This window comes from Canis lupus, chromosome 2 (genome assembly GCF_011100685.1).
Source record: "Canis lupus familiaris isolate Mischka breed German Shepherd chromosome 2, alternate assembly UU_Cfam_GSD_1.0, whole genome shotgun sequence".
Taxonomy (NCBI): Eukaryota; Metazoa; Chordata; class Mammalia; order Carnivora; family Canidae; genus Canis; species Canis lupus.
This window is the reverse complement of record NC_049223.1, coordinates 46480266-46494035: the sequence shown is the minus strand read 5'-3', so window position 1 is coordinate 46494035 and position 13770 is coordinate 46480266. Positions and strand designations below refer to the sequence as shown.

The 13770-nt window shown below is 38.2% G+C and overlaps 1 protein-coding gene across 1 annotated transcript in view; it reads left to right on the top strand.

Moving 5' to 3' along the window:
* DEPDC1B (DEP domain containing 1B) overlaps window positions 1-12080 on the top strand; it is an 82125-nt gene extending 70045 nt beyond the window's left edge. The window contains exons 10-11 of the mRNA XM_038530677.1: window positions 9783-9968; window positions 11235-12080. Of these exons, the coding sequence (XP_038386605.1) occupies window positions 9783-9968; window positions 11235-11396 (348 nt within the window). The 3' untranslated portion in view covers window positions 11397-12080. The remainder of the gene's footprint in view (window positions 1-9782; window positions 9969-11234) is intronic.
* Window positions 12081-13770: the final 1690 nt, after the last annotated feature.

Here is a 13770-nt window from a genome sequence, read left to right as displayed (position 1 = left end):
GCTGTTTTCCACGGTGATTGTACCAATCTTTATTCCCGCCAACAGTGCATGAGGGTTCCCTTTTCCTCACATGCTTGCCAGCATTTGTTATTTTTTTGTCTTTTCGTTCTAGCTGTTTTGACTGGTGTGAGATTGAATCTCATTGTAGTTTTATTTTGTGTTGAACACCTTTCCATGTGTTGGCTATCTGTAGGTCTTTGGAAAAATGTCTATTCAGATCATCTGCACATTTTAAAATCAGATTATTTTTTTTTTTTGGTGTTGGGTTGTATAAGTTCTTTATGTGTCTTGGATAGTAAACCATTATTGGGTATATAGTGTGCAGATATTTTCTGCCATTTACAAATTGCCTATTTGTTTTGTTGAGGGTTTCTTTTGCTATATAAATCTTTTTATTTTAGTGTAGTCCCAGGAGCTTATTTTTGCCTTTGTTTCTCTTGCATGAGGAGAAATATCCATAAATTTGTTGCTTATTTATTTATTTATTTATTGCATTTTTAATTTAGATTCACTATTATTTATATTCCCCAAATGAATGAGAACATACAATGTTTGTCCTTCTCCGATTGACTTACTTCACTCAGCATAATACCTTCCAGTTCCATCCACGTTGAAGCAAATGGTGGGTATTTGTCGTTTCTAATGGCTGAGTAATATTCCATTGTATACATAAACCACATCTTTATCCATTCATCTTTCGATGGACACCGAGGCTCCTTCCACAGTTTGGCTATTGTGGACATTGCTGCTATAAACATTGGGGTGCCGGTGTCCCGGCGTTTCATTGCATCTGTATCTTTGGGGTAAATCCCCAACAGTGCAATTGCTGGGTCATAGGGCAGGTCTATTTTTAACTCTTTGAGGAACCTCCACACAGTTTTCCAGAGTGGCTGCACCAGTTCACATTCCCACCAACAGTGCAAGAGGGTTCCCCTTTCCCCACATCCTCTCCAACATTTGTTGCTTCCTGTCTTGTTAATTTTCACCACTCTCTCTGGTGTGAGGTGGTATCTCATTGTGGTTTTGATCTGTATTTCCCTGATGGCCTGGCCAGTGATGCAGAGCATTTTCTCATGTGCTTGTTGGCCATGTCTATGTCTTCCTCTGTGAAATTTCTGTTCATGTCTTTTGCCCATTTCATGATTGGGTTGTTTGTTTCTTTGCTGTTGAGTTTAATAACTTCTTTATAGATCTTGGATACTAGCCCTTTATCAGATATGTCATTTGCAAATATCTTCTCCCATTCTGTAGGTTGTCTTTTAGTTTTGTTGACTGTTTCTTTCGCTGTGTAGAAGCTTTTTATCTTGATTTAAGTCTCAGTAGATCATTTTTGCTTTTGTTTCCCTTGCCTTCATAGATGTATCTTGGAAGAAGTTGCTGTGGTCAAGTTCAAAAAGGGTGTTGCGTGTGTTCTCCTCTAGGATTTTGATGGATTCTTGTCTCACATTTAGATCTTTCATCCATTTTGAGTTTATCTTTGTGTGGTGTAAGAGAATGGTCTAGTTTCATTCTTCTGCATGTGGCTGTCCAATTTTCCCAGCACCATTTATTGAAGAGACTGTCCTTTTTCCAGTGGATAGCCTTTCCTGCTTGTCGAATATTAGTTGACCATAGAGTTGAGGGTTCATTTCTGGATTCTCTATTCTGTTCCATTGATCTATGTGTCTGTTTCTGTGCCAGCACCACACTGTCTTGATGATCACAGCTTTGTAGGACAACCTGAAATCTGGCATTGTGATGCCCCCAGCTCTGGTTTTCTTTTTCAATATTCCCCTGGCTATTCGGGGTCTTTTCTGATTCCACACAAATCTTAAGATGATTTGTTCCAACTCTCTGAAGAAAGTCCATGGTATTTTGATAGGGATTACATTAAATGTGTACATACATTAATGGGTAGCATTGACATTTTCACAATATTAATTCTTCCAATCCATGAGCATGGAATATTTTTCCATCTCTTTGTTTCTTCCTCAATTTCTTTCAGAACTGTCCTGTAGTTTTTAGGGTATAGATCCTTTACCTCTTTGGTTAGGTTTATTCTTAGGTATCTTATGCCTTTGGGTGCAATTGTAAATGGGATTGACTCCTTAATTTCTCTTTCTTCAGTCTCATTGTTAGTATAGACAAATGCCACTGATTTCTGGGCATTGATTTTGTATCCTGCCACACTGCCGAATTGCTTATGAGTTCTAGCAATCTTGGGGTGGAGTCTTTTGGGTTTTCTATGTACAGTATCATGTCATCTGCAAAGAGGGAAAGTTTGACGACTTCTTTGCCAATTTCTTTTCTTTTTTTTTTTTTTAAGATTTTATTTATTCATGAGAGACAGAGAGAAAGAGAGAGAGAGAGAGAGAGTGGGGGGCAGGGGGTAGAGATATAGGCAAGGGAGAAGCAGGCTCCATTCAGGAAGCCCGATGTGAGAACTGATCCCGGAACCCCAGGATCAGGTCCCGAGCCAAAGGAAGACGCTCAACCGCTGAGCCACCCAGGCGTCCCTTCTTTGCCAATTTCAATGCCTTTTATTTCTTTTTGTTGCCTGGTTGCTGAGGCTAGGACTTCTAGTACTATGTTGAATAGCAGTGGTGAGAGTGGACATCCCTGTGGTGTTCCTGATCTTAGGGGAAAGGCTCCCAGTGTTTCCCCATTGACAATGGTATTTGCTGTGGGCTTTTTGTAGATGGTTTTTAAGATGCTGAGGAATGTTCCCTCTATCCCTACACTCTGAAGGGTTTGATCAAGCATTGATGCTGTATTTTGTCAAATGCTTTTTATGCATCTATTGAGAGGATCATATGGTTCTTGTTTTTTCTCTTGTTGATATGATCTATCACATTGATTGTTTTATGAGTGTTGTACTAATCTTGCATCCCGGGGATAAATCCCACATGGTCATGGTGAAAAATCTTCTTAGTGTACTGTTGGAACCTTTTGGGCTAGTATCTTGTTGAGAATTTTTGCATCTGTATTCATCAGGGATATTGGTCTATAATTCTCCTTTTTGGTGGGGTCTTTGGTTTTGGAATCAAGGTGATGCTGGCCTCATAAAATGAGTTTGGAAGTATTCCATCCCTTTCTATCTTTTGGAACAGCTTTAGTAGAATAGATATTGTTTCTTCTTTAAACGTTTTGATAGAATTCCCCTGGGAAGCCATCTGGCCCTGGACTTTTGTATCTTGGGAGGTTTTTGATGACTGCTTCAATTTCCTCCGTAGTTATTGGTTCAGGTTTTCTATTTCTTCCTGCTCCAGGTTTGGTAATTTGTGGTTTTCCAGAAATGCATCCATTTCTTCTGGATTGTCTAATTTATTGGCATATAGCTGCTCATAATATGTTTTTAAAATAGTTTGTATTTCCTTGGTATTGGTTGTGATCTCTCCTTTTTCATTCATGATTTTATTAATTTGAGTCTTTTCTCTTTTCAATAAGGCTGGCTAATGGTTTATCTATCTTATTAGTTCTTTCAAAGAACCAACTCCTGGTTTTGTTGATCTGTTCCACAGTTCTTCTGGTCTCTATTTCATTGAGTTCTGCTCGAATCTTTATTATCTCTCTTCTTCTCCTTGGTGTAGGTTTTATTTGCTGTTCTTTCTCCGTTCCTTTAGGTGAGAGGTTAGGTTCTGTATTTGAGTTTTTTCCAATTTTTTGAGGGATGCTTGTATTGCGATGTATTTCCCTCTTAGGACTGCTTTTGCTGTATCCCAAAGATTTTGAATGGTTGTATCTTCATTTTCATTAGTTTCCATGAATTTTTTAAATTCTTCTCTAGTTTTCTGGTTGACCTATTCATCTTTTAGAAGGATGCTCTTTAATGTCCACATGTTTGAGTTTCTTCCAAATATGTTCTTGTACTGTTGTGGTCTTGTGACTCTCAGTCACTCTTGTGACTGAGTTCTAGTTTGAAAGCATTGTGGTCTGAAAATAAGCCAGGGGACAATCCCAGTCTTTTGGTATCAGTTGAGACCTGATTTGTGACCCAGTATGTGGTCTATTCTGGAGAAAGTTCCATGTGCACTTGAGAAGAATGTGTATTCAGTTGCGTTTGGATGTAAAATTCTGTATATATCTGTGAAATCCATCTGGTCCAGTGTATCATTTAAAGCTCTTGTTTCTTTGGAGATGATGTGCTTATAAGATCTGTCATTTGTAGAAGGTGCCGTGTTTAAGTCTCCTATTATTAGTGTATTATTATCTAAGTATGTCTTTACTTTGGTTATTAATTGATTGATATACTTGGCAGCTCCCACATTTGGGGCATAAATATTCATGATTGATAGGTCTTCTTGTTGGATAGACCCTTTAAGAATGATATAGTGTTCCTCTTCATCTCTTACTACAGTCTTTGGGATATACTTTATCTGATATGAGGATTGCTACCCCTGCTTTCTTTTGAGGACCATTTGAATGGTAAATGGTTCTCCAGCCTTTCATTTGCAGGCTGTAGTTGTCCTTAGGTCTAAAATGAGTCTCTTGTAGACAGCAAATAGGTGGGTCTTGCTTTTTTATCCAGTCCAAAACCCGCGTCTTTTGATGGGATCATTTAGCCCATTCATGTTCAGTGTAACTATTGAAAGATATGAATTAGTGTCATCATAATACCTATTCAGTCCCTGTTTTTGTGGATTATTTCTTGGGGCTTCCTCTTTCTTTTACAGGGTCCCCCTTAGTATTGCAGGGCTGGTTTGGTTGTCACATATTCTTTCAGTTTCTGCCCATCTTTGAAGCTCTTTATCTCTCCTTTTCTGAATGAGAGCCTTGCTGGATAAAGTATTCTTGGCTGCATGTTTTTCTCATTTAGGACCCTGAATATATCCTGCCAGCCCTTTCTGGCCTGCCAGGTCTCTGTGAAGAGGTCTGCTGTTAATCTAATATTTCTCCCCATAAAAGCTAGGAATCTCTTGTCTCATGCTGCTTTAAGGATTTCCTCTTTATCTTTGGAATTTGCAAGTTTCACTATTAAATGTTGAAGTGTTGGGCGGTTTTTATTGATTTTGGGGAGGGGAACCTCTCCATCTCCTGATTCTGAATGCCCGTTTCCCTTCCCAAATTAGGTAAGTTCTCAGCTATGATTTGTTCAAATATGCTTTCTGGCCCTGTCCCTCTCAGTGCCCTCTGGAACCCCAATTATACATAGATTCTTCCTTCTGAGATTGTCATTTGTTTCCCTTAACTTTTCCTCATGGTCTTTTCATTGTTTTTCTCTTTTTTCCTCAGCTTCCTTCCTTGCCACCAACTTGTTTGCTCTGTCACTCACTCTTTCCTCCACCTCATTAACCCTCGTTGTTAGGACCTCCAGTTTGGATTGCATCTCATTTAATTGATTTTTAAATTTCAGCCTGATTAGATCTAAATTCTGCAGTCATGAAGTCTCTTGAATCCTTTATGCTTTTTTCCAGAGCCACCAGTAGCTTTATAATTGTGCTTCTGAATTGGCTTTCTGACATTGAATTGTAATCCAAATTCTGTAACTCTGTGGCAGAGAGTACTGTTCTGCTTCTTTCTTTTGTGGTGAGTTCTTCCTTCTAGTCATTTTACTCAGTGCAGAGTGGCTCTATGAGTGGGCTAAGTCAGAATATCAACCTCGACCTAAGTAAATTTTACCCTAGATGATTCTGCCGAGGTCAGAGACCAGAAATTGAAAACAAAGATCACAACAAAATAAAAGGCTCACTAAAGTGAAAAACAAATTTTAAAACAAAGTAGTAAAAAATAAAAGGCCAAGAATCCCAAAGAAGAAGAAAAAAAAGAAATGAGAAAAAAAGAGAAAAAAGCAAAAGTAAAGAGAAAAAGAAAAAAAGGAGAAGAAAAAAAAAGGGAGGTGGGACTGGGAGATGATGGTGGTGATGAAGTTGTATTGGAGGGAGAATGTAGGCTTCCTGGGGTATGAGAGGGTGATCCTCTTGATTTTGAGTATATTAAGTTCTGTATGTTAGAAGATGTTTAGTTCCAAATTTGTATAAACCAGAAATACTTGTAGAGAGACCCATCATTGACCTCCAAAACATAAATGAGATAAAAGAGGGAGGGCAGAATAGGAATGAGGAATCTCACAGAATGAACCAGCATGGTATACCACTTGGTTCTGGGTGCATGCTGGTCATGTTTTATTTTTATTTTTTATTTATTTATTTATTAATATTTTATTTATTTATTCATAGACCGAGGGAGAGAGAGAGAGAGGCAGAGACACAGGCAGAGGGAGAAGCAGGCATCATACAGAGAGCCTGACGTGGGACTCGATCCCAGGTCTCCAGGATCACACCCCAGGCTGCAGGCAGCGCCAAACTGCTGCACCACCGGGGCTGCCCCTGGTCATGTTTTAGAAGATATTCCTCCATTGTAGAACAAAATGAGGCAGAGAAAACAAAAAACACAACACAAAACAAAAAAACCCATATCTTGTATATCTCCCAAGATTAAATTGAGTATGTTGAAGGGAATCTAGAAATGGAAAATATATCTAGTACCTGTAATTGTAGATATATGAAAGTCAAAAAGGAAGAATCTTTAAAATGAAGAGGTGGTAAAATATTGTAGTTCAGGTGGGAAAAAAGAAAAAAAGTTGGAAATTTTTAGTCTGATATAAAAACGAGTTGTACTGGAAAAGGGGAGGGGAGGAGGGGTACCCTCTAATTCTATATACTGTAAATCCCTCAACTTCCTCTGGAGCTTCCCAGCGCTGCTTGGTCAGGAACTTGATCTTCCCCTGTCCTTCCAGGTGGTCTTCTCAGGGAGGTGCCTGTTGTGCTGGTGCTCAGGTGTGTGCACCTGGGGGAGCTGCCCCCCACCTTCCCGCTGGGTGCCACCTTCAGTGGGAGCTGTTGACCTCGGAGGCCCCTGTTCCCTAGGGCCCGCCTCTCCTGGGTACAGGGTGACACCAGGAGGAACAACCCCACTGGTGGGGGCCAGCTCTCCAGCCCTGGAGTCAGCTCCTGCAGTAACTACCAGCTCCCAGACTGCAGGGGCCTAGGTGCTCCTGGGGTGACTGGGCGCTGACTTGCACAGCTCGGGGCCTGGCGGCAGGAGCGGCCTCACTGTCCCGGGCCCTTCCCCTCCGCCTGCCCCGGGGGAGCGCAGGATCCTGGGCTGTGTCCCCTGCGCCCTGGGCTCCAGGGCCTGCGCTGCTGGAATCACGCTCCCGAATGCGGCTCCCGAAGGCAGCAGGGCGCAGCCCAGTTCCCCAGAGCCCCTCCTGTCCCACCGGCTTCTCCGGGCCGCTGACCTCGGTGCCCTCTGTGGCCTGTGCTCCTGGGCGCCCCTCCTCTCCTAGTGACCCTGGGAGACTGGGGGCCCCACTGCCCCCGCTGAGGTTCTCCCCTGCTGAGCACCTTTCCGTACGGGAAGAATCCGGTGGATTTTTTAAAGTTTCCGCATCTCCGGGGCGGGCTTTCCTGACCTGGAGGCTCCCACTGCCCTGAGCCTGGCTCCTCACGGCCCCTCCCCCACTGGATTCTTTTTTATTTTAATATTTTTACACCTTCCTACCTTGTTAGAAGCACAAACCCTTCTCTCTGTATCATTCTGGCTGTGCTCTCTTTAAATCTCACCTCTAATTCATAGGTGTTAAGGGTGATTTGGAAGTTATCCAGGTAAGTTGGTGGGGCCGGGTGAGGTGAGGACCCTACTCCTCTATTTTGGTTACTATAACTTTGTAGTATAGTTTGAAACCTGGGATCCTTTTTGTTTCTTTCTCAATGTTGTTTGGCTATTTGAGGTCTTTCGTGGTTCCATACATATTTTAGAATTCTTTGTGCTTGTTCTGTGAAAAACATTATTGGTATTTTGATAGGGATTATTTGAATCTGTAGATTACTTTGGGCAGTATATGCATTTTAATAAGATTTTTCTAATCCATGAACATGACATATCTTTCCATTTGTGTTGTCTTCCATTTCTTGTATTCAGACTATAGTCTGTCACCTTCCCAGTTAAACTTATTCCTAGGTATTTATTCCATTGGTGCAATTATAAATGGGGTTGCTTTCTCAGTTTCTCTTTCTGATACTTTATTATTAGCATACAGAATCACAATAGATTTCTGTATATTAATTTTGTATCCAGCAAGTTTACTAAATTCATTTGTTTCTTCCAATAATTTCGGAGTCTTTAGGGTTTTTTTAATGTATATGTTTGTGTCATCTGCAAATATTGACCAGTTTACTTCTTCCTTCCCAGTTTGGGTGCTTTTTATTTCTTAAACTCGACTGATTGCTGTGACTAGGCCTTCTAGTACTGTGTTAAATAAAAGTGGTGAGAATGCTCATCCTTATCTTGTTCCTGATCTTAGAGAAAAGCTTTTAGCTTTTTATCATTGAGTATAATATAATGTTAGCTGTGGGTTTTTCAGTGTGCCCTTTATTATGTTGAGGTATGTTCCTTCTAAACCAACTTTGAGGTTTTTTTTTTATCACAAATGGCAATTTTATTTTGTCAAATGCTTTTTCTGCATCTGTTCAGATGATCATATTGTTTTTATCCTTCTTATTGTTAATGTGATGTATCACATTTGATTGATTTGTGAATACTGTACCACCTTTATATCATTGGAATAAATCCCACTTGGTCATGGTGAATGATCTTTTCATTGTATTGTTGAGTTTGGTTTGTTAATATTTTGTTGAAGATTTTTGCATCTATGTTTATCAGAGATACTGGCCTATAGTTCTTATATTTTTGTCTTCATCTGGTTTTGTCATCAGGGTAATGCTGGCCTTGTACAATGAATTTGGAAGTTATCCTTTTTACATTTTTTGAATAGTTGGAGAAGAATTAATATTCTTTTTAAAATGTTTATTAGAGTTCACCTGTGAAGCTGTCTGATCCTGAGCTGTTCTATATATATATTTGTTAGGTCCACATAATCTAATGTCTTGTTGAAAACCACTATTTCCTTGTTGATTTTCTCTCTGGATGACTTCTCCATTGAAGTAAGTAGAGTGTTAAAGACTCCTATTATGATTGTATACTCTCAGTTTCTCCCTTTATGTCTGTTAATATTTCCTTTATGTATGTAGGTGTGAAATTAAATATTTTTAATGGATGCTCATTTATATACAAGTCTTTTTTTTTTAAGGTTTTATTTATTCATTGAGACAGAGAGAGAGGCAGAGACACAGGCAGAGGGAGAAGCAGGCTCCATACAGGAAGCCTGACGTGGGACTAGATCCTGGGTCTCCAGGATCACACCCCAGGCTGCAGGTGGTGCTAAACCGCTGCGCCACCGGGGCTAGCCTATATACAAGTCTTGATGTCATCTTTCCTCTTTTTTCTCCATTCTCTCTTTTGCCCTGCACATTTGTTTTCTTGATTTTCACTGGTAACATATTTAGAGATGGTTGTCATACTTCTCCACATATAATGGCCATACTATGTGTGTGCGTGTGTGCCTGTATCCATCTCCAAGGAAAGGAGTATCAGATTCTCCAGACGTGGGAAGGAACCCCCAGAGTGTGTTCAGTATTGTAATTGCTTTGAATTATTTTTGTCAACATATTTAGTTTATGTTCCAATTTAAGATTTTATTTAAAAGAGCACACAGGTTTTTTGTTTATTAAAATGGCTCTATGGTTTAAAAAGGTAAGAATCTCTTATTTAAAACTGTGGCTTTAAGTGAAATTTTTTCAAGCTTATAGAACACTTTTACTTTGTAATAAAGAGTTTTCTCCTATCAAATTGAAGTGATTTGGCATTCTTAGTAGGAGATGTGCTGTAATTGATCTGAACTAATTTTTGCAGCTTATATGAAAATACACTTATTCATTTTACTATTAATCCTTTTGCTTCAGATAAAATACCCAGGTGCCGATATGGATATCACTTTATCTGCTCCATCATTTTGCCGTCAAATCAGTCCAGAGGAGTTTGAATACCAGAGAGCATATGGCTCTCAGGAACCTCTGGCCGCTTTGTTGGAGGAAGTCATAACAGATGCCAAACTCTCCAGCAAAGAGAAGAAGAAAAAATTGAAGCAGGTAAGAAGGATATTCTTTAGAAGTCATTTCTTCTTCTGTCTGCTGTTCTTAATATCATTTTTTTCTTTTTATTCTCTATTTTAATGGGTTTTGTGTGAATCTCATCTTCTGAGATGGAGTAGTTTTGAAAGTATACCATCCAATTCATACATTCCAGAAGTCTCATTGATGTATACAGTTTTGATCAGTTTCCCACATTTTTATTCTCCAATGTAAATACTTTACCATTATTGAGTTCTTCATTTATGGAGCCCCTCTGTTATTTGTCCTTTGTTTGGTATGTGGCATGATGTGAGTTATTGGAGCAATTACTTTAAATTCAGCGAAGCTATCATATGAGGACAGATTCCTTTTGATTTTTATTTTGAAAGGCAAATTCTACTGAATTTGCAAATATAAGTGTGTAGAAATGAAAAGCCTTTGGTTTTAAAGTGCCAGTATCAAATTGGTTTCTTGCCTCAGGTGTCAGTGAAAGTTTTTAGTTCCTGCTAGGCAACAAAACTTTGGGTTTCATTGAACAGTTTTTAACTCAAAATAGATTTACTTCAATCATTCTTAAAGTACTGATTCAAGATTAAGGGAATGGTTTTTATCTTTCCAGACTGACTCCTGCAAGCTTGATTCCTGATCACACCATACATAGGATTATAACACAGAGTACCAGAGTTCTAGATTCCCAATCATATTTTTCTCAGTAATTTGGAGAAGAGTTCAGTGTTGAGGATCAAAGGAAAAGCATATTGCCTCTCTTTAAGCTTCTCATAAATTAATATATACTGGAACATTTTCCCTTCCATTTGAGCAGAAGCAGGTGGAGCTGAGTTGGAGAAGCAGGGAGATCGTGAAATGTAGTTGGGCCAAAATTTTCTTTAACTGTATAGAACATAAATTATTTTTAAGTCAGAATTGTGAATGTTTTTAAAGTGAAGTGTATTTATAGTTAGCAGCGGGGGAAATTTTAAAAAATATGACCGAAATGAGAAGTTTATTTGAAGACTGGATCAAATTAAAGTTCAATTAGATCTACAGCAAGTGGAATCAAATGATCTAACAAAAAGAAGTGAATTTGATTATGATTTGTCATCTTCTTATTCTCTTTTCTGATGAAGAGCGATAGACATTAAAACAAAATAAAAATATTTTAGCATGGAATCAGGCCAGAAACACTTTTATTTTAAAATTAGATCACCTGATTTTATTAGTTTTTAGCTGGTTTGTTTGTTTATTTATTTTTTACTCATCTTGTATCTTTTTTTTTTTTTTCAGTTTCAAAAATCCTATCCTGAAGTCTACCAAGAACGATTTCCTACACCAGAAAGTGAAGCACTTCTGTTTCCTGAAAAACCAAAACCAAAACCACAGCTGTTAATGTGGGCACTAAAAAACCCTTTCCAACCATTTCAAAGAACTAGAAGTTTTCGGATGTAGTACTTCTATAGCTGTTGGAGTGCTCTGTTATTGTTGCCTTGAGCAAATGGGTGATTATAAAGAGGACTATGGCAGTGGAAGAAAGGAGCAGAAAATATAGACTACTGAAATATAAAGTGATCGGACTTCCAAAAATGTTGAGCCATTATCAGTATTTTTGTAAAACTCAGTGCTATTTTTGAAAGTGTACAAATCAGTTAAAAATTTAGACAAGTATATAGCGGTAATGTTAATGTGTTTGTAATTGTTACAAAATTTAAGGGTATTTTTATTTTTTTATTGTTTCTCATAGTGTTCATAAAATAATTGTGTGTACATTTTAGTTACTGATGTCTTTGTTATAACGTCTTAAAAATAGTGTATATACTTGAATAAGAAAGACACCGGGTACTGTTACTGTGATGTTGTTGACTTCATACCTTAATAGTTGTGTTTTCTCTTGTGTAAACTCTGGTTTTCAATGTTGCACAAAGATTCTTAATGTCCTATATTATGATGGCTGTGTCTTTTATTGCAGATTTGTTGGATGTTATGACAGATATAATTAAAGCCGGTTCTTTAATAACGTATATATTAGCTGGTGCTTACCTCTAAGTGGAGTAGATTTTCATTTTCCTACAGTGGTATAATTTCAGTCTTGGCTGAAGTTGGAAAATTGATGAATAAACTTTTTTGTTTCCCTTACACCTGTGATTCTAAGTCAGATCTTTGTTATTTTGTGAAAAACAATGAATTAAGTAAAATGAGACTACTTCCTTTATATTTCCCCCAGCTTCCTCATCCTTTTGAAAGTAAATGGAATGTAAATAAATACTGGTTTTTTTTTTTTGGTTTTTAATACTATATGTGGTTCTTTTTTGGCATTGATTTAGATTACAAAACATCCTCAAATGTTAAACCTCATTATCTTTGCCTGTGTTCTCACATCAGTCATTTATTTCTATGATAAAATAAGTGACATTTAGGCTTTTGTACTAGCCTTCAGGAGGTGCTTTGTCCATTTTTTTTTGCTTTGCCCTTTTCCAAATAATGGTACAATTAGATTATGGAGCATCTGGATTTTTTTTAAAAGATTTTATTTATTTATTAATGAGAGACACACAGAGAGAGGCAGAGACACAGGCAGAGGGAGAACCAGAAGGAGAAGCAGAGGGAGAAGCAGGCTCCATGCAGGGAACCCAATGTGGGACTCGATCCTGGGTCTCCAGGATCACACCCTGGGCTAAAGGTGGTGCTAGACCGCTGAGCCACCAGGGCGCCCATCTGGAAGCCTTTTTTATAAGCATTAAATCTTAAGAGTAACAATCACTAATTGGCTTGTTCTGCCCTTTTAACTGAATTTTCCTTGCCTTTGTGATCTGGTCTTGTTCTTTTGTAGCAGAATGCATACTACATTTGACTCAGATTTTGTTTACCTAAAAATGGATAAAAGTATCCCTATTACTCTGAGTGCCACCTTTCCTTCCAAATATGTAAAGTAATGGTAGATTTTTTTAGTGTTTCAAGATTTGTTTTCAGAGTTTGGCATAATGTTTAGAGCAAAGAGTAAGTCTACTTCTGTTCTCTTTGCTCTCCAACACAGAATGTACTTTCCAGAGTCTCCTCTCCTATTGCTTATCTTTAGAAATGTATGTGACTGTTTTTTTCCCCCCTAAGATTACATTTTTAAATAAGATTTATTTTTCATTTTAGAGAGAGAATACAGGTAGGGAAGGGCAGAGGGAGAGGGAGAGAGACAATCTCCAGTGGACTCCCAGCTGTATGAGGAGCCTCAGGCAGGGCTCAACTCCACTACCCTGAGATCATGACCTGAGCCAAAGTCAAGATTTGGACGCTTAATTGATTAAGCCCCCCAAGTGCCCTAAGACTACTTTAAAGAAAAAAGTGTGACTCACTTATGGGAGATCAAAAACATCACCACCTAAGTATGAAACTGATGAGTGGATTATACCAGTTTTTCAAAGTGGTTGTTGTACCAGTGGATTCTCCCATTAGCTGTGTAGAAGATTTCTTTTTGCTTAATGTCCTCACCAAAAGTTGCTATTGTCAGAGTTTGAATTCTTATCAGTTTGATGGGTATATAATGGTATCTCATTATGGTTTTATTTTGCTTTATTAATATGGCTAAGGGCAAAGACTTTTTCCATATCTTATTTGGCTTTTTCTACTTTTATTCAAATTTATTTTTATTTTATTTTTTTAAATTCAAATTTAAATATCAGCTTGTCAAGCTTCGTACATGCACACACACACAGGGTGGGCTTTTGATTTTGATTGTACTGAACTTAAATCAATTTGGAAAGAATTGCTACCTTTACAATATTAAGTCTTCCAGTTGATGAACATAGTTTATTCCCTCCATTTATTTAGAATA